This window comes from Chionomys nivalis, chromosome 12 (assembly GCF_950005125.1).
Source record: "Chionomys nivalis chromosome 12, mChiNiv1.1, whole genome shotgun sequence".
NCBI lineage: Eukaryota > Metazoa > Chordata > Mammalia > Rodentia > Cricetidae > Chionomys > Chionomys nivalis.
The window spans coordinates 43,104,937-43,125,532 of NC_080097.1; the positions used below are offsets into that span (position 1 = coordinate 43,104,937).

The 20,596-nt window shown below is 50.9% G+C and overlaps 1 protein-coding gene across 2 annotated transcripts; it reads left to right on the plus strand.

Annotated features, from left to right (window-relative positions):
* Nucleotides 1-2,841: 2,841 nt before the first annotated feature.
* Nucleotides 2,842-18,262, plus strand: Fhip2b (FHF complex subunit HOOK interacting protein 2B). Of its 2 annotated transcripts, XM_057786589.1 has the most exons (17): nucleotides 2,842-2,929; nucleotides 7,914-7,992; nucleotides 10,351-10,523; nucleotides 11,473-11,577; nucleotides 11,670-11,792; nucleotides 12,610-12,852; nucleotides 12,930-13,126; nucleotides 13,448-13,556; nucleotides 13,805-13,881; nucleotides 14,131-14,320; nucleotides 14,925-15,070; nucleotides 15,182-15,310; nucleotides 15,432-15,522; nucleotides 15,663-15,806; nucleotides 16,134-16,274; nucleotides 16,461-16,561; nucleotides 16,713-18,262. In XM_057786589.1, the coding sequence occupies exons 1-17, from the start codon at nucleotides 2,885-2,887 to the stop codon at nucleotides 16,849-16,851; spliced, it is 2,232 nt and encodes a 743-aa protein (XP_057642572.1). In that variant the 5' UTR covers nucleotides 2,842-2,884; the 3' UTR covers nucleotides 16,852-18,262. The 2 variants fall into 2 exon arrangements, with proteins under 2 accessions (XP_057642572.1, XP_057642573.1); XM_057786590.1 differs by lacking the exon at nucleotides 2,842-2,929 and having other exon boundaries at nucleotides 7,915-7,992; nucleotides 10,351-10,446.
* Nucleotides 18,263-20,596: the final 2,334 nt, after the last annotated feature.

Below are 20,596 nucleotides of genomic sequence, written 5' to 3' on the forward strand. Positions count from 1 at the left end.
AGCTGCCCAGCACTGGTGATATATCGCTATTTCTTCAGGGGAAGCAGGACTGGGCTTCCCACATGCTACCAGACATCCATTGACTATGGAGAAGTTCCTCCTGCTGGAGCCCGTGCAGTTCCTGTCCACTTGGAACTCACGGGCCGCTGTGGAAAATGCGTGTTTCACTGGTTACCAAGGAATGCTGAAAACTACATGATCAGGCCTGGCGGTGGTGGCGCACGCCTTTAATCCCAGCACTCGGGAGGAGGCAGAGGCAGGAGGATCTCTGTGAGTTCAAGACCAGCCTGGTCTACAAGAGCTAGTTCCAGGACAGGCTCCAAAACCACAGAGAAACCCTGTCTCGAAAAACCAAAAAAAGAAAAAAGAAAAAAAGAAAAAAGAAAAAAAACTACATGATCAGATGGACGGGGAAATGTGTGTGATGGGACTCCTTTTGACACTAAGCCCCAGAGGATTTGAAACTCCTGAGACTTTAGAATCCTTCAAAGTGAGGCTCTTGGCCCCGAGAGCAAAGTGTTAGTGAAGACCTCCATGAATCCTTCCCCTGACACACAGACGTATAACCTGGGAAACTGGATTCCAGTGGTTCCCAAAGCTTTGGTTTTGGTTTTATCCCATCTCCCCATTTAGAATCATGAGGTGAGGGCTTAGAATGCGGCTCAGGTGGGAGAACGCTTGCCCACCATGCGTGTGGCCCTGGGCTCTCTCCTTAGCAGTGCTGATGTTAGACACATGCTGAATTCCACACTAGGAAAGGGAGATCAGAAGTTTAAGGTCGTCCTCAGCTACACAGTGAGTTGAAGCCAGACTGGTTCACATCAGACCCTGTTTCAAAAAAAGAAATAAAGATGTCATATTTTTTAAAAAAATACATCAACTCTACTCTTTGGGAGATTTTGAGTTTTGTTTTGCTTTGCCTTTTTTTGTTGTTTGTTTTTGTTTTTGAGAGGGGGTTTCTCTGTGTGGCCCTGGCTGTCCTGAAACTCTGCTGGCAACATTACTTTTTTATTTATTTATTTAGGTTAATTTTATGTGCATTGGTGTGAAGGTGTTAGATCCCTTGGAAGTGGAGTGAGACAGCTGTGAGCTGCCATGTGGGTGCTGGGAATTGAATCCAGGTCCTCTGGAAGAGCCATCTCTCCAGCCCACTTTTTTTTTTGTTTGTTTTGTTTTTTTTTTTTTTGGTTTTTCGAGGCAGGGTTTCTCTGTAGCTTTTGGTGTCTGACCCAGAACTAGCTCTTGTAGACCAGGCTGGCCTCGAACTCCCAGAGATCCGCCTTCCTCTGCCTCCCGAGTGCTGGGATTAAAGGCGTTGTTTTTTTTTTAAATTGTGCTGCCGAAGCCTGAACCCAAGGCCCCCAACATGTTAGCCAAGTCCTCTTACCACTGAGCTATACTTCACCTCCCCACCCCCGCTATGTGTAACAGCCCTGGCTATCCTGAAGCTTTTTGTGGACCCAGCTGGCCTAGAAATCTCTGAGAGCCATCTGTGTCTGCCTTCTGAATGCTGGGTGCCTTAGTTACCACACCCTCCTTTATTTTTGTATTTTTTTATTTATTTTTTGAGTCAGGGTCATACTATGTAGCCTTGGCTTGCTATGTAGACCAGACTGGTTTTGAACTTAGAGATCTGCTTGCCTTTGCCTCTTGAGCATTGGGATCAAAGACATATGACACCAAGCCCAATTTACAAGTCCAATTTTCTTTTTGAGGTCTCACTAGATTTCCAAGACTGGCCTGGAATTTACTGTGCAGCCCAGGCTATCCTAAAGCTCACTAAGGGCTAAAATTATGCTTACATTATCATGTCTGGCATTTATTTATTTGTTTGCTTATTTATTTGGTACTGGGGATTGAACCAAGGGCCTTATGTTGCCCTTGTTTGTTTTTTAAGATTTTTTAAATTATGTATAGTGTTCTGCCTGCAGGTATCCCTGCAGCCCAGAAGAGGGAACCAGATCTCATTACGGGTGGTTGTGGGCCACCATGTGGTTGCTGGGATTTAACTCAGGACCTCTGAAGAGTAGCCAGTGCTCTTAACTCCTGAGCCATCTCTCCAGTCCCAGGACTTGTTTTTTTTTTTTTTTTTTTTTTTTGTGTGTGTGTGTGTGTGTGTGTTTGTTTTGTTTTAAACATCTTCAATCTCTCCCTCCCTCGGCTTTAAGAGCTGGATTCGCTTGGAATTCAATCGGACTGCATACTTCATGGAACGTCTTTTACGATAACTACTTTTTAAAAAGAACTAAACAGCCGGGCGGTGGTGGCGCACGCCTTTAATCCCAGCACTCGTGAGGCAGAGGCAGGCGGATCGCTGTGAGTTCGAGACCAGCCTGGTCTACAAGAGCTAGTTCCAGGACAGGCTCCAAAACCACAGAGAAACCCTGTCTCGAAAAACCAAAAAAAAAAAAAAAAAAAAAAAGAACTAAACAGGTGAAATTAGTACTAACCATAAATTAGCCCAATATAACCAATATCCTGATTACATTTAAACGCACCACCAATATCAATGGGAGAGCTATCTAATCTCCCCACACACACATACCCCATATGTCTTCACTTCGGGAGTGTCCCTGACAATTTAAAAGCTTCTCAGCCAAGTGTGGCCAGGGCTACTGTATTAGGCATGGCTGTGGGGACGCATGAGAAATTAGAAGTCTCTGGGTGTCACTCCAAGGGACGTCGAAAGGCCAAGACACTGGCAGCCATCAGCTCCCCAGGGCGCCCCCGAGGGCTCCTTTACGACCCAGCCAGCCCCGTGCTTGGAGCGCCCCCAGGCCTCCGGCAGGGGCGGGGTTCCAGGGCCGGGTCCCGCCTCCCGCCCGCTGGGCCACCTCCTCCGCCACCGCTGCACCGCCACCCGGAGCCGGGCCGGGCCGCCATCATGCTGAGCCGGCTCGGGGCACTGCTGCAGGAGGCCGTGGGGGCGGTGAGCCCGGGCCCGGGGCGGGCCGGAGGGGAGGGCGCGGGCAGGGGGCCGGGGGCCGGGTGGGTGCGGGCCCCTTGGGCAGGGCCCCTCCCCGGGCCCGACACTGCTTCCGGGGCCTCTGTCTCCAGATCGTGTCCCTAGTCCCCGCCGCCCAAGAGCGCCTAGCTCCGGATTCTCTCCAGGCTGACCGCCCAGCTCCCTCGATCTTGCGTCCCCACTCCTGATCCTGAGCCACGCACGCTCCCCTGGTGCTGAGTCCGGATCCCTTGATCCTGCCTCTGCACTGCTTCCTGTTATGCTCCCTGAGCCCCACTCCCCTGATCCTGCGCGCCGCAGTGCTTCTGGTTATGTTTCCTGCGCCTGAGAGCTTCTGCTTGCCTTCTAACTCTTCTCTCCCCAAATGCTCCCTTGTCACCAGCGCATTCCTCCCGGATCTCCCCCTCGCCTCCTCCTCAGCCCCTGGCAGCCTTCCTTCCTTCCTCATTCCTGTCTCTCCTCCATTCCTCTTCACCTGGGACTAAAACAGCCTTCCCCTTCCCCTCTAAGGTGCTGGAGAACTCCGGAGACCAGGAGTTCTTGCACCAAGTTCCCTTTCTCAGCCAGGGCACGGGAGTGACGAGTCCTCAGGAAGGTGATAGAGAGCCTTGCAGGGGTGGGTGGTCTCGGGATCCCGGAAACAGTCCTCTGTGAGTCACCGGTCTGAACGGGAACTGACCTTGAGTTAGGAAGGGCCAGCCGAAGGAAGAATATTTTGTTTTTGTTTTATGACCCTCAGCTTGCGTTTGGACCTTTTTTCTTGGAGTGCAGGTCCTTGGCTACCTGCTGTGTGCGTATCATTTCATTCAGTAGCTTTGCAAGAAGCTATTTGGAAAGTTATTATTATTTCTCTTTGTATAAGAACACCCACTAATTGATATGTTTAGTCTATCAAATTGTCTCTGGAGAAACAATTTTGAGTTTGACTCCCCTTCTTTCCTCGCACCCTCTTCCCAGTCGGAGCATTTATTACTATTTTTGTAATTACTATATTTGTTTGAGACAGGGTTTCTCTGTGTAGCCCTGGTTGCCCTGGAACTGCTCTGTAGACCGGACTGGCCTCGAACTCACAGAGATCCGCCTGCCTCTGCTTCCCAAGTGCTCGGATTAAAGGAGTGCACCACCACCTATTACTATTATTGTTAAAGACAGCCTCAGCCTTAGAAAAACTGGTAGAGGAGACAGAGACACTTCTGTAATCTGCCTTTTTCCAGCACCCCAGTCCTGCCCTGCCCTGAGACCAGGGATTAAGGTACCCCAAGAGGGAGAGTTTCCAAAATGAGCCTTTCTTCTCCTTCATGTTCCAAATAAAAACAACTATCGTGTTAGAAATGGATCTAATAAGCTAATTCATGCTACTGGACTCGGGTCCATTACAAAGAGGGTTTGAAGGGTGGGCAGGCCTAAGCTTCCTTGGTCCTCACACTGTGAGGGCAGAAGGCTCAGGCACCAGGATCTGAAGATGCAGAGTGGAGGGACATACTTTTAGGCAGGTGACCTGCGCTGTGGAACACACAGACCATGTCCTGGAAGTGTGGTTTATGACACACAAGAGTCCCTCTTTTTAGCTCCACCCACTGTTGTCTTCCTTCAGATGGGACCGGGTCATTATGACCCATTCAAAGTACTAATTTCTGCTCCCTCTTGACAAGATAGAATAGAAATCCCCATGGCTCTTTCTAAAAATACTGCTCTTTTTAGAGGAAATTGTCCTGTAGTTTCTTTGGTCTGGTATCTGGTAGTAGATTCAGGTAGCGATTTCAGCCCTGTTCTGTCCACCAGGTTTTGATGGCTGTCCTGCCTTACTATGTGAATAGCCTTTTTTTCATGAAGTTTGCCACAAGGATTGTGGAACTCATAGATGAAATCTGAGGCTAGATGAGACCCTATCACAGGAACTGTGAGGTTATTATGGTGCTAGCCAAGGCTCCAAGGACTATTCAGAACGAGAAAGTAGGAGGGTCTTCGGGAGCTTCCTAAGAGTTGGTAAAAAGCCCCTCTGAGATTGCCTGGTAAAAACCACAGCCCTGGCCCTTGGGAAGTGCATAGTCTATCGGACCCTGAATCACAGTGTTCTATGGCTGTGAGCCAGGTCACTCCTTGTGGACGTGGTATCTTGTTATTACGTTTCTTTAGTATGTGTGTGTTTGGGGGGTTTTGTCACAAGCACGCATGTGGAGGTCAAAGGTCCTGGGATTCAGACTCAGCATCAAGGTCTTTACCATGAGCTATCTTACTGTCTGGGGTAGGACATCTTGAAGGACTGAGTCATGCCTTGTTGGAAGAGTCACTGACCCTGCATCTAATTTATTCTAGTATTTTTTCCTGGAACTTGCTTTGTAAACCAGGCTGGCCTTGAACTCACCGAGATCCTGCCTGCCTCCTGAGTGAGTGCCATCACACCCGGCAACTACTTTGAAAAAAGAGTCTGCTGCCTGCATGGTGGGTGGGACTTGCTTCGAAGTCTCTGTCTGATTTTGTCATATGTGTCATCTTGCCCCCACCACCCATTTGCCCTGGCCAGCTAACATCTCCATCTTCCTGCCTTTGTCTCCTCTTTTGCCTGACACTGCCAGGTAGATCTTCCCACCACATTCCTCTGAAGGTGGCACTGACCTTGCTGACTTGAACAGGCTTCTTGACTTGGCCTTAGACCCACATACTCCGTATGCCCTTTGTCCTGATATACTTTGCCCTTTTTTTTTTCCTGTTGGGAACATCTTCCTTGCCCTGCTAAAATTTGATCCAGTTGGAGTTTTTATTCTTTAACCGGATCTTGAAAGGAACCTGTTAGTGACCTCTCTTAAGATTTATTATTTTTTCCTGGTGGTGGCAGCAGCAGCAGCACACACCTTTAATTCCAGCACTCAGGAGGCAAAGGCAGGCCTCTGTGAGTCTGAGGTCAGCCTGGTCTACAGAGCAAGTGTCCATACAGCCAACACTACACAGAGAAACCCTGTCCTGAAACTGTCCCCAGAAACAGGTCTGTTATTTTTACTTTGTATATGTGTGTAGCTATATCACATGTGTGTGGGTTCCTATGGAAGCCAGAAGAGGGTGTTGGATCCCCTGGTGCTGGGGTTGGAGTTGTGAAGCATCTAACATGGGTGCTGGGAACCAAACTCATGTTCTCTTGAAGAGCTGCAAATGCTCTTCGCTGAGCCATCTCTAGCCCTTGAGGTGACGTCTTTTCAGTGGAAGTCCCTTTCCACTCCTGCTGCTTCTTCACAGATGAGTGTTTAGCGACTTCATATTCTTTTCTCGGTGGCGGCACGTTGACTGGGGGCTCAGTTATCATTAGATGACTTGTGGCCTGTAGCGTGGCATCTCGCACCAGGCAGGCTCTCACAAGATGTGTACCAGATACGTGATTCTAGAGGATGCCCTGCTCTGGAGATGCCTAGTCCTTCGCTGACCTCACTGTGGAGTCGCAGGACCTAGACAGATGTAAAGGAATGATGGACCCAGATCATTGTGACCTAAGCAGAGACCTAGAGGAAATAAACACCCATGGTAGGGACTGGAGATACATTCTATCTTGTTAACAATTTTTTCCTTTTTTTGAAAAAATAATTTTTTCTGAATTTCTTTTCTTTTTCTTTCATATATATATTTAATTTTTTAATATTATTTATTTATTTATTTTTGGTCAAGATAGGGTTTTCCAGTAGCTATAGAGCCAGTCCTAGAACTCACTTTGTAGACCAGGCTGGCCTTGAACTCACAGAGATCCACCAGTTTCTGTCACCTGAGTGCTAGAATTAAAGGCATGCATCACCACCACCACCTGGCTTTTTTTTTCCCCAATTTCATATAAATACTGTACTTAAATCATTTCTACCCCTTACTCTCCCCCCATCAACTTTTCCTATGTCCCTACTTCCTCTCACATTTATGACTTCTTTAGTTATTATTGTTACACACACACACACACACACACACACACAGAGCAGCCATTAACTGTTGCTCTTCATGTAGGGGTGGGGGCCTTTTGAACTTTCCCCATCCATGTTGGCATGCCAGCTGATGTTGTCATTGTTCAAGTCTTGATTAGGTGACCCTATTGTTGAGATTTCATGGGTGCAACTTCTCTGTCATGTAAAAGACACTATCTTGCATCAGACAGGATGTCTGGTCCTCTAGTTCTTACAATCTTTCCACTCCCTCGTCTTCAGTGTTCCCTGAGCCTTAGGTGTAGGATCATGTTGTGGATGTGTCCATCAGGACTGGGAAACCCACTGCCGCCTGTTCTCTGCCTGTAGGAACATTCACTGTACAAGGAAAGAGGATGTGTTTTCAGGGCCATTGGTCACTCTCAGTTCAAGGCCAGTTTCAGCTAGAGCGCCTGGAGGGAGAGGATGCTTTTGGGAAGGGGGAGTCGAGGACTTGCAGAGAGCAGGGTCTGAAGCCACCAGGTTGATGGGAACAGGTAGGCACGAGTTAAGGGTGCAGACTGTGGCCTGGGATAAAAGATGGAAGCACTCTATGAGTAAGGCATCTCCTTTATCGAAGTGTTAACCATGTCACTGAATAGAGCCTGCCATGGCCTTGAACATGGCTCTCCTAGACTCCGGCAGAGCCCGGAAGCGTTTCCCCTGTGTATCATTCTTATCGTCTCCTCGGGTGCCACTGTATTGTTGGCAGTCTCTCTGTTGTAGCTTGTGTGGCTTTTGGATTGTGCAGAAATCTGTGTCTATTCCTCCTTCAGCATGTTAACTTCTTGGGGACAGAGCCTGTGGGATGGGGACATGTGGGAGAGAGAGTCCTCTGGGGAGGCTACGATGTTGTGTCTTGGAGAGATGAGTCGCTCTTCCCTTTGGAAAATCGGGAACCTAGAAGTCACCCCACTGGGCTCTGAACAGGCACGTGGGCCTCTGTTCCCTCAAGTGCTGGTGCCAACCGGCTCATGGTTGCACTCCAACTGAGACCATGTCTCCTCTCTCTGCAGCGGGAGCCCAGCATTGACCTGCTGCAGGCCTTCGTGGAGCACTGGAAGGGCATCACACACTACTATATCGAGAGCACAGGTAAGCCTGCTGCTCCCCAGCCTGGGACCCAAGGAGGGAGCTGGAGAGAGGGGGCAGAGAGTGACCACAGGTGTCTTGGGAAGGTGACGTCAGGTGCTGGATCACAGGACATCTCTGGGCTGAGCCAGGGAGACGGATGGGGGCAAGACCAAGAACCCCAGCCATCACCCGTCTTCATGGTTAAATTGTTGGTCTCACTCTGACTTTTGGGAGCGGAGTTGCCTGAGTAACGAGTAGGGACAAGAAGGTTGGGGACCTAACTGATCCACCTGCTTGAATAAAGGTGGTTCCACTTGCTGTAGTTTAGCTGGGCACAGTCCCCAGGCTTTCAGTCCCAAGTGCTTGTCACTAGTACTGTTGACTAAAGGACCTGCGTGTAGCTTAGTTGATAGAATGGTTGCCTGGCATTTGCAGAGACCCATGCTCAGTCCTCAGTGCATAAGCCAGGTGATGGTACATGCCTGTAGTCAAGTGCTTAGGAGATGGGAGCAAGAGGATCAGAAGTTCAAGGTCACCCTGGGATACGTGAGACTTTGTCTTAGAGAGGTTCAGTCGGGGAGAGGAGAAAGATGTTCAATAAATGATTTTGCCACCCCCAGAAGTACAGAAGGAAAGAAGGTGTAGAACATGCCTGGTTCCCTTTTCTCCTAGCTGACATCTCAAAGGGCCAAAGCTTTCATGCATTAACCCACTATAATGATTTGGTGAGGCTCAGAATCTGATTGGCTGCTTTGTAGTCAATAAGCCTGGTTGCCAGGTAACAAAGTCCTGTATCCCAAGCTTTCCATCTCCCTGAGTTCAGACTATGTCTGGGCCTAAGACTTTCCTAGAGGCTCTTTCCAGCCTGAGCCAGTGCAGGAATTAAAATGGCCTTTGAGCACTTTGGGGGAGACTTGGAGGATTCTGTTAGAGCAGGGTCCTTCAGTCTTGGCGCAGTGGCTGCTGAGACTGCACTGTGTTGAAGGGGAATGACTACTATCTGTTGAGCCTGTCCCCACTAGGTCCTGCTATCACCTCTCTCTCAACTGTGACAGCCATGAATGTTTCTAGACACTGACAGATGTTTCGGGGTCGGGAAAGAATCTCTTCCCAGTTGGGAGCCACTCTTTTAGACTAAATCATATGTTTTATATGTCTCTCTCTGTATTGGGGATTGGTTGAACCCAGGACAGTCCTCCCCACCCCCGGGCCCCACTAAGCTACATCCCTCAGCCTTTTTAGTTTGAAATGAGAGCTCCCCTAAGTTGTCTAGGCTGGCCTTGAACTACTCTGTAGCCCAGACAAGGCTTGAATTTTCACTACTCATGCCTCACCAGCCTCATGAGAAGCTGGGATTACTAACCCATGTCACCAAACCCAGCGTCAAACTGTCTTAAGAATCTTCCAAGTTCCCTGGGTCTTTCTGTGTATTTGGGCCTTTAATTTCCAGAGCTGTCTCTAGACCAGAGTTACAGGGAGGGGGTGAGGCAAGCTCCTTGCTTATGCCTTAAAGGAAAGCTAGGGGGTGCTCCAGGGCCAGTTGGAAACCTCTCTCTACTGAGGTACTACAAATTCCTGACAGGTTGTCTGTGCTTGCCTCTGACTGCCCTGCATGGAAACGGAACAAGAGCAGGCCTTAGGAGATGCTAGGAAGGAAGCTGCTAAAATATAGCCTGGACAGTCTCAGGACAGACTCCATAGCGGCTCACTTAAGCCTGGAATGGATAGACAGCTCTCAAAACATCTCCTATTGACCCATGTCCTCCTCTGGGCCCATGAGGGGTCCCTGTTCTCACTTTGGTAGGGAATGTTGCTACACACTTGGGCAAGCACACACTCAGCCAGCAGGCTGTATCCTGGACCTTGTCGCCTACCACTTTTGTCTTTTTTTTTTTTTTTTTTTTAATTTTCGAGACAGGGTTTCTCCGTAGCTTTTGGTTCCTGTCCTGGAACTAGCTCTTGTAGTCCAGGCTGGCCTCGAACGCACAGAGATCCGCCTGCCTCTGCTGGGATTAAAGGCGTGCGCCACCACCGCCCGGCTACTTTTGTCTTTTTTTTTTTTTTTTTTTTTTTTTTTGGTTTTTCGAGACAGGGTTTCTCTGTGGTTTTGGAGCCTGTCCTGGAACTAGCTCTTGTAGACCAGGCTGGTCTCGAACTCACAGAGATCCGCCTGCCTCTGCCTCCCAAGTGCTGGGATTAAAGGCGTGCGCCACCACCGCCCGGCTACTTTTGTCTTTTTTAAATGTGCAAGTATCAGCTGTAAACTTCCATTTTCCTGGTGGCCCTCAGCCCACCTCAGGCGTGACTTCCTCTGGGCTTGACATGAGAGGGTCTAGTGCTCTTCATGTTACCTACCCTTGTGTCTTGAATCTCGATTAGATGAAAACACCCCAGCCAAGAAAACAGATATTCCCTGGCGATTGAAGCAGATGCTGGACATCCTGGTGTATGAAGAGAGGCAGCAGGTATCCTCTGGTGAGGCCGGACCCTGTCTGGAATACTTGCTACAGCACAAGATCCTGGAGACCCTGTGCACTCTGGGCAAAGCGGAGGTGGGCATGCTCCTGGGGCATCTGGAAATTTCTACCCCAGGCAAACCCTTATTCCCTGATTTTCTATCTGTGCTTCTCTGCCTTGATGGGACCATTACTGTGACTGTTACTTGGAGTGGCCCAGCCTGTCACTCAGCAGAGAGGAACCTGCTATTTTCTGGACTCTATTCTAGGTGCTGGGTGCTGGGAATTGAGGGATGAGACAGTCACATACAGGGAGCCCTTGTTATTCCAGAGGTTGGTCTCCAGATCCTGCTACCCCTCCTCTCTGATCCCAAATCTGTGACTGTTCAAGTCCTTTATATAAAATGGGATCTGAGGACCAGCAAGATGGCCCAATGGGTTAAGGCAGTTGCTGCCAAGCCTAACGACTTGAATTCAGTTGTTGGGGTCCACATGGTAGGAGAGAGTTGCCAGTTGTCCTTTGACCTCCACGTGTGCAGTGTGGCACACGTGTGTGAGTGCACACACATAACTAAGTGAATAAATAAAATAGAATTTTAAATAGGGTTCAGAAAGAAAGAGAGAGGGATAGAGATGATGGATAGGTTGCTAGAAAATAAGTATTTCCCAGAACCAATCTCATATGGATACCTAGGGGTGGGTGTAGATAACTTACATAAGCTTCTATGCCTTTAAATCATCGCTAGATTGCTTATAATTATTAAATCTAAGTACTACGAAACTCCTGATGCTACAATAATCAGGTAATAAGAAAAGGGTCTGTACATGTTTTGAATATTTTTAATGTGAGGTTGATTGAACCCATACATACAAAACCAGTAGCTGCACTGTGTTCAGGAACGGCCCCGTCATGAAAGGCACGAATTCTGGAAAGGGGGTTGGTGGGGCAAGGGAAGAGCTGCTTTACACACTGTGCAGAAGAGGCCTCCCTGAGAAGAAGGCCTCTGAGCCGTCGCCTGACCTCTGACAGGACGCTCTGTCTCAGTACCCCCCAGGCATGCGACAGCAGGTGTTCCAGTTCTTCAGCAAGGTCCTGAGCCAGGTGCAGCACCCGCTGCTGCACTATCTGAGCGTGCACAGGCCTGTGCAGGTGAGGACCAAGAAGACATGGGGTGTCTGGGCCTAGGGCCTCCTTTTCCCAGCACCCCACTCTTCCGGGTTTCTGCGCTGTTCCTCTTTTAGAAACTTCTCCGACTTGGTGGGGCAGTCCCTGGATCCCTCACAGAAAAGGAACAAGTCCAGTTCACCACTGTCCTCTGCTCTAAGATCCAGCAGGATCCAGAGCTGCTGGCGTATATTCTTGAAGTAAGTGTTTTTGTGGGGACCAGGGTATGGTGCATAGGTGAGCCCTCTTGACCCTGCTGAGGAGGCAGAAGAGGGTGGTGCCCATAAGCACTCAAGGATGAGGCTTTTTTTTTTTTTTTTTTATCTGCTCTGCATTTTTTTGTTGGTTTTTGAATTTTTTTTTTGGGGGGGGGGGAGGTCTCATATAGCCCAAGCTGGCTTCAGATTTACTGTGTGGTCAAGGATGACCTTGAACTTCTGAACCCCCCTCCTCTATCTCACTATATTGTTATAGGCATGTACCACTATGTCCAGTTTATGGGGTGGTGAGGATAGAACCTAGGCCTTCACATGTTCTAAGCAAGTACCATGCCAACTGAGCGGTATCTCCAGCTCTTAACTTTCTTTACGTGTGCGTGCCCGTGTTTAGGTCAGAGTGAAACTGTGGAGTCAGTTCTACTTTTACAGGGACTCTGGGGATTATACTCAGGTCTCTAAGCCTCTTGTAGCAAATGCCTTTACTCAATGAATCGGCTTTTTTTTTTTTTTTTTTTTTTTTTGAGACAGGCTCTTTCTCTATATATCCCAGGTTTGGCCCAATTTTACAATCCTCCCGCTTCAGCCTCCCAAGTTCTGGAATTACAGAATGTACTACAGTGCCTGGCAAGACACACAGCAGACTGTGTAGCCAGGCCAGCCTTGACCCTGGGATCTTCCTCCTTCTGCCTTTCAAGAATACTGGCGCGCTCTGTTGCTCCACGCTCCGCCACACTCTCCTCTCACCCTGTACTCCCAGGGAAGCACTCTGGCCTTGACCTCACCCTACCCTTCTCTGCAGGGTAAAAACATGATAAGCAAGAAGACTTCCAGAGAACCTACAGCTCCATCTAAAGACACAGCTGGCTGCAGGGACAAGGACTGTCCCCACAGTGCTGCTCCCGGCAGGGATCCTGGACCAGATAGTGAGCACTGTGGTGTCCTGGCCTTGAGCAGCCACCTGCCTACAGAGACTGAGGGGCCAGAAAACGGGCCTGGGGAGAGCAATCTCATCACCTCCCTGCTCGGGCTGTGCAAGAGCAAGGTCTGGCTGCAGAGATGGCAGGGGTAGGGAGGGGTGAAGAGAACTCTTGTCTCAGACATCATCTCCCCATCCCCTAGAAGAGTCGGGTGGCCCTGAAGGCCCGGGAGAATGTATTGCTGCTGGTAAGCGTGGCCTCGCCAGCAGCCGCCACCTACCTGACACAAAGCACCTCCTGTTGTGTGGTGATAGCTGAGCACCTCTGCCAGCTGTACCGGTCCATGCCTGCCTTCCTTGACCCGGCAGACATTGCCGCGTTAGAGGGCATCAGCTGGAGGTGGGTGCCTGACCTGGGGAGCCGGGGAGATACCTTCAGGAGCGTAGTACATAGGATAGGCAGCCTTGGGCTGGAGCGATGGCTCAGCCGTTAAAGGCTAGGCTTACAACCAAAAATATAACAATAGGCAGCCTTGCTTGCTACCTTCTCCTGGGCGGGAGAGCTAGTCCCCAGGGCCCTTCCCAGCCTCCCAGAAGCCTCACTTCTGCAATCTCAGCATCACAGAGGTTCTAGATAGAGGGGATTCCAGCTCCCGGACGTCTTTCAGGAAGGCCTGGAAACTTAGTGCTCATCCTCCAAGCTCCTGCTTCCCTTTCACAGGTTACCCAGTGCCCCATCTGATGAGGCCTCTTTCCCTGGCAAGGAGGCTCTGGCTGCCTTCCTGGGCTGGTTTGATTACTGCGACCACCTTATCACAGAGGCGCACACGGTGAGCAGGGGCAGGTGTGACCAGGGCTCTGTCCTAGCTCCCCTGGGTATCTCGTCTCAGGGATGGAATAGAGCTGATACGTGGTGACTTGTGGCCAGATGCCAGCTTGGGCCTGGTTAGCAAGGCCCCTCTGACATAACTGGGGCTGTGAGAGGACACCATGATTTTTTTAGGAATGAATGGGAGGGAGTGTGAATGTAGAAGACGTGTTTTGTTTTGTTTTGTTTTTTTTTTTTTTTTGATCCTAGGTGGTTGCGGATGCCTTGGCGAAGGCTGTGGCCAAGAAGCTGTTTGTAGAGACCCTGCAGCCCCAGCTCCTGCATGTGTAAGTGTCTGTCCAGTCCCTTGTCCATGGCTCTGGTCTGTGTCTCTTCCCATAACAAAGGCCAGAGACTACCTGTTATTACTGGCCGGGTCTCACAGGCACTGGGCTCTACGCCCCATGGGGTGGAGCACAGCCTCCCGCCTCTAACTCTAGGACCTCATGAGAGATGGGGAGATAGCTAGAGATATGTCAGGCAACAATGGAAGGAGAACGGGACCCTCTGACCCTCTGCTCCCCCCCTCCCCACAGGTCCGAGCAGACCATCTTGACCTCCACGGCCCTATTGACAGCCTTGCTGCGACAGGTGCGCTCCCCTAAGCTGCTGCAGGAGGCCATGACCTTCCTCTTGGGCACTGAGCAGCAGCCCGCAGCCACAGAGGACAGCCCCCATACTCTGGGCACACACCTCATCATGCACTGTGACCATCTGTCTGACGAGGTAAGGCGGAAGGGCCTTCATCTCAACTTGCTCCACAAGTATCACTGGGCTTCCAGGGGGGTTCCTCCTGCTTTTTCAGCTGGCCCAGGTAGCTCAGCCTCAGGCCTCAAGTCAAACCAGTGGCAACATGTGATTGACAGCTGTGCTGTCTCTGTCATGATTTTCTATATATTTTCCAAACTGCTTTTCTATTCATTCAGCTTTTTGGAAACTTGAGCATTCTGAAGTAGTGTTCCCCCCCTTTTTTTTTTTCTAATACGGAAATGGAGGCACAGAGAAGCCCATGGGTCTGCCTGAGAGGGCACATCAAATAAGGAATGGAATACTTCCTCTAGCCCCTGACCAACAAGGGAGGTGACCCCCTACCTTAGAGGGTTTTGGTTCTCAGGCACTGAGAAGCCAGGAGGAGCCAGCAGTGGTGGCACGTGCCTAAAGGTGCATCCTGGCACTTGGGAGGCAAGAGGGAGGGGGATCTCTGAGGCCAGCCTGGTCTACAGACCGAGTTCCAGGATAGCCAGGGCTATACAGAAAAACTCAGCACAGAGAGAGAGAGAGAGAGAGAGAGAGAGAGAGAGAGGTCCCCTGCTGCCCTCTCTCACTCTAGATCAGCATTGCCACTTTGCGGCTATTTGAAGAGCTGCTCCAGAAGCCTCATGAGCGAGTCATCCGAAGTCTGGTCCTGCAAAACCTTGAGGGCCGCCTGTATGTGGCCCGGGGCTCGCCGGAGCCTGAGAGCTATGAGGACACCCTGTAAGTGGAACAGAGAGGGAGGCAGGGCGCCCACCCAGGACTCAACACACACAGCCATACACGCCCCTCATCCATCTGTTCGTTGGTACATGCCAGTCTCCCTGTCTGCAGAGATCTGGAAGAAGACCCCTACTTCACCGACGGCTTCCTTGACTCTGGACTTCAGCCCTCCACAAAGCCTCCCCCAGCTCCTGCCACCAATTCAGATGGCAAAACAGCAGTGACAGAAATCGTCAACAGGTGGGGAGGAGGTTAGGACATTGGAGTCACCTGAATTTTATCCTGTCCTTGGGGTCTGGTGAACAGCAGAGTGTGGGGGAGCTGGGGGAGGCGCCTCCACACCTAGGCCCCTGTCTCTTAGCTTCCTTTGCCTGGTCCCTGAGGAAGCCAAGACGTCAGCCTTCCTGGAGGAGAACGGATACGACACGTATGTGCACGATGCCTACGGCCTGGTAAGTGAAGGGCCCATGGCCCCCTCCTCTCCTGGCCCTTTGATACCCTGATACGTCCCAGTTCCACACGGTTTTTATGGAGTTCCTCAGCTAGGCCCTTCTGGGCTGACTCCTTCAACTCTTCCTCTTCGCTGCTTCAGTTCCAGGAGTGCAGCTCCCGTGTAGCTCCCTGGGGCTGGCCCCTGGGCCCAGCGCCCCTGGACTCTCATGAACCTGAAAGGCCTTTCTTTGAGGGCCACTTCCTCCAAGTGCTCTTTGATCGCATGACCCGGATTTTGGATCAGGTAGCCCAAAGACTGTGCCTAGGAGAGCTCCAAGCTGAGCCTTGAGTCTTTCAGGAGAGGTGGGGTCGGTGACCAGGGTGGACCCCTGTTTGGTTCCTCGGCTCCACAGGCCTTTACCTTTCCCCAGGCGGGAAGCCCTGTCTCGCCTGTTCCCCACACGCCCTAACATGCTCTGGCCCTCAGCCCCAGGGAATCCATGACATACACACATCACGTGAGCCTCCCACCCCCGCACACATTCACACCAGCCAGGCGCCTTGCTTGGGGAGTGCAAAAATGCTTGCCACCCGTTGCCAACACTGGTGTTGTCCATCTTGTTCCCTACAGCCATACAGCCTGAACCTACAAGTGACCTCAGTCCTGTCCCGGCTTGCCCTGTTCCCCCACCCCCATATCCATGAGTATCTCCTGGATCCCTACATCAGCCTGGCCCCTGGCTGCAGGAGTCTGTTCTCTGTGCTTGTCAGGGTAAGGATGGGGGTGCAACGGGAGGGACGGAGCAGGGCTAGGGGTGGGAATGGAGAAGTAGGCACCCGTACCCGTGCCAGGAAAAGCACAGGCTTCCCAATCCCTCTCTCAGCTCCTGTGGAATGGTAGAGCCAGGGGCAGCTGTGGGACATGGTAGTTCTCATCTTTGTTCTTTCTGGACTCTAGGTGATAGGGGACTTGATGCAGAGAATTCAGAGGGTACCCCAGTTTCCAGGCAAACTGCTCCTGGTGCGCAAGCAACTGATGGGCCAGATTCCCGGAGAACAGTAAGTGAACAAGGGAAGTGGGTGTCCAGGGTTAGGACGGCAGCACTGAGGAGGCTCCTGGGTCAAGACTTGTGGACATGGGCTGTCATGCCATGTGCACACCTGCTGACTCCCCGCTATGCCACGCCCCCCCCCCACTGTGTCTCCTCAGTCTGGACCATCAGACCCTACTCCAAGGCGTGGTAGTACTTGAGGAATTCTGCAAGGAGCTGGCCGCCATTGCATTTGTCAAGTTTCCCCCACATGGTCCTTACCTGAACTTCTCTCCTCCCCCGGAAGGGCAAGTCTGAGCCAGGAGCGTGATGGGCGGGGGAAGACTCCTGTCTGTACTTCTGCCCATGGGCGGCTTCCTGCCTGGCCATGCTGCCGCTCTGTCCTCCAGACTGGGGACTTCAGCTACAGGAGACCTCACCTCTTGACCACGTGAGCTGAGGTTTCAGGGTGGTGGCGCGCGGCAAAAAAGCTGGCTTCTAAGGCAGTAGTATTCTTGGGGCCTTCTTGGAGCACCTGGAGGCTGGCCAGCGAGCATCGAGACCCTGCCCTGCATGTGTTGTGTGACTATCCCTGCTATACTGTGACCAGGGCCACAACATGAGACAACTCTAGGGGCAAGGGAAATGAACTGTTGCCTTTGAGGCTTGCTAGGCATCCAGTCTGGAGAAACAGGGGCCAAGAGCCCTGTCTGTCACATTAGGTATCATGGAAGCTGCTGAGGACTCGGTAGGTTTCTTCATGGCTTCCATAGTGTGAACAACAGTGAAGGAGACAGAGGAGGGGATCGAGGGGAAGCCCCCTCTTCCAGCTCTGCCCTCCTGGAGACTGTTGCAAAATCCCAACTGCCTCATGGCAGATGCCCAAAGCGTGCTCCGCGCCCAGGCGGGGGCAGCTGCTAACAAGAGCCTTGGCGCAGCTGCAGCTGGGGCAGGCGAGGGCCTGGGAGCTAGGTGCCAGGCTCCAGCTCCAGCTGGTTCCTCTCTGGCGCCTTCTGAACCCGTCTTAGCAAGTCCACAACACCTGGGTAGAGAGGTTATTGACCAGGGGTGGTGAGCCTTGTCCTCCAAATCCTGCCCAGGACCCAGGGATCCCAGTGAAATGCATTCCTGGAGGAGCACAGGCACTCGAGGTACATATAGGATAGGGCACCCCAACTCCAGACCCCTGAGGCCTAGTGAGGAAGGACTGAGACACAAAGCAGATAGCTCTGCTATTGTTCTTCGTGTGTCCTCCATGGCTGGAGCTGCCACCCCGCCCAGCTGGAATCTGTCTCAACCTGCAAGAACACACGGGCGGCACCAGGCATTACCTCACAACAGGCCTGCAGTTGTTGGCTTCGCTCCTGGGCAAGGAGGAGCAAGCCAGAGCCCCTTTTGCTTCCTTTTCCTGCCCATGCCGCCTCTCGAAGCTGGGCACAGGTTGCCAGGAGGTGACATGAAAGAGGAGGAAACTCAATGACCTCTACCTCTCCCGAATTCCTCCCAGCGGGGGAGGACTTGTCTGCTGCTCGGAAGAACATCATGCACTCCTGTGTGTACAAGCTGTGTGTGTATGTCAGGGTACACGGGTGCTGGTGTGGGAGCAGATCTCGGTGGAGTGGGTCTGTGCTCTGAGATTCTTGCCATTCAAGGGTCTGGGCAGTAATGCACTTTGGCATTTGCATGGCGTCTTCACAACAGCGCAGCAATAAACAGTGTGATTGTGTGGACACGATGACCGTTTCTCAGTCTGCTTGTCTTCTTCCCAGAGCTTTTCTGCCCCTTTCAGCCGGTCTTTCACCCCAAGGAAGACAAACTCAATTCCTTTTCCAGCACTGGAGGTGGGAGGTAATGAGTTCTGACATTGCAAATTTGATACTCCTCAGCACCAGCCCGGAACTGACTCTTGGCTGAGCAACATTGTTTCAATTCGCTTCACCTCCAACTGAGCCTGCCAGCAAGAGTCGTCAGGCAGTGGGAGGGCATGGACGCAAGTCTCGTCTTGTGTGTTGCTGTGTGCTGTTTGACCACGTCAGTCACGATTGGGATTGATGAAAACTTGGTTTGGAGAGGGGATTTGAAGGTATAGGTCAGAGACAAGAGTGCTTAATCAGCTGGGAAGTGGTGTGGCCTGCCTTTAATCCCAGCACTCAGGAGGCAGAGGCAGGCGGATCTCTGTGGCCAACCTGGTCTACAGAGTGAGTTCCAGGACAGCTAGGACTCCACAGAGAAACTCTGTCTCAACAACACAAAGTGCTTATTTAGCATGGCTAAAACCCGTGGGTTCAATCCTTACACTGCTTTTTATGTTCATTTTAGTGGGTTGGAGTTTTTGAGAAAGGGCCATGCTCCCAGGCAGGCTTTGAACTGGATGATAATTCTCTGCCTCATCCTCCTGAGTGCTGGAGTTACAAGTGTGTACCATGATGTCCAGCTCCAAGTTTCGTCTTAAGGGAAAAAGTGGTATGGAAAAATGGGTGTTCTGAGTCATCAGGAGTACTAGAGATCAGGCAGTCAGACTAGAGAAGCAGGCTTCAGCAAAGCTCCAGTGGTATGTGGGAGAATCACCTAGAGAGGTGGGACCTAGCTAAGAACACACACTGCTCTTGCAGAGGACCTGGGTTTGGTTCCTAGCACCAACATTAGACAGCTTTAGCTTCCTTTGACTCCAGCTCCAGGGAATCTGATGTCTCAGGCCTTGGAGGGCACTGCACTGACATGCACATACTCACACATAGAGACATAGAGACAGAATTAAAACGAAATCTTAAAATATTCCTTCAAGGGGCTGGAGGGATGGCTCAGTGGTTAAGAGCACTGACTGCTCTTCCAGAGGTCCCAAGTTCAATTCCCAGCAACCACATGGTGGCTCTCTACCATCTGTAATGGGATATGGTGTCCTCTTTTGGCCTGCAGGTACACACATGCAGGCAGAACCCTGTATACATAATACATAAATCCAAAAAAAAAAAAAAAAGAAAGGTTTCAAGAATAAATCTAGGCCAGCGGTTTTCAACTAGTGGGTCAAGATCCCTTTGGAGGTCCAGAAGCCCTTCCACAGGGGTCACCTAAGACCATCGGAAAGCAGGTATTTACCTTATAATTCCTAACAGTAGTGAAATTACAGTTACGAAGTAGCAATGAAGTAATTTTATGGCTGGGGGTCAACACAACATGAGGAACTGTACTAAAGGGTCGCAGCATTAGGAAGGTTGGGAACCAGTCCTAGGTTTCTTTTTGCGATATCGGTGCCAAGCTGGGGAGATGGATCAGTGGGTGAGAGAAACTGTTCACAAAGACATGAGTTTGAATTCCCAGCACTCCAGTAAAAAAAAAAGGGGGGGGGGGCCTGGCTACACACACATTGGAGCTCTAGCACTGTGGGTGAAGAAGACAGGAGGATCACTGGGGTTTGCTGGGTGCCAGCCTAGCTCCAGTTCCAATGAGAGACCTGTCTCAAGGGAATAAAGTGGAAATCGACAGAGTAGGACTCCCAGCATCCTCCTCTGGCTTCTGCACATGAGCACGCATGTGTGCACACACACAAATAAAAATGCCAGCGCCCAGCTGCCTTCAGCAGCTTAGTCAGTACAGTGGGTGAACAGCATTGTCTGAGAACTCTCCGGGGGATGGTGATGTGTACCCAGGATTGAAAATTATCAGGCTAAATAGCCCTTCTCTGTATAGGAACTGGAGGAGGGGCTCTGAGCTGAATAAAAGGGTTTTGGTGCTAGTTGGGACCATTAGGTAGCCTGCTTACCTAGCACATGTGAGACCCTGGGCTCAACTTGCAGCACCACAAAAATGAAAAAAAAAAAAAATAGAAACAACTTTATCATTTTTCTTGTTCTACTTTTTTGAAACAGGGTCTTTCTTTGTAGTCCTGGCTGTCCTGGAAGTTGGTATATATATATACCAGGCTGTCCTGGAACTCATAGAGATCCTCTTGCCTCTGCCTCCTGAACATTAGGATTAAAGGCATGCCCTACCAGCGGGGTGGTGGTGGTGCACCCAACAGACGCAGAGGCAAGTGGGTCTCCAATGATTAGCAGCACATGATGCA

Excerpts from the sequence above, each read along its gene's own strand:
- Fhip2b (XM_057786589.1), top strand. The coding sequence starts at position 2,885 with ATGCTGAGCCGGCTCGGGGCACTGCTGCAGGAGGCCGTGGGGGCG. Across the intron at positions 14,321-14,924 it reads GTGACCATCTGTCTGACGAG|ATCAGCATTGCCACTTTGCG; the intron begins GTAAGGCGGAAG and ends CTCTCACTCTAG. Across the intron at positions 15,807-16,133 it reads TGACCCGGATTTTGGATCAG|CCATACAGCCTGAACCTACA; the intron begins GTAGCCCAAAGA and ends TGTTCCCTACAG.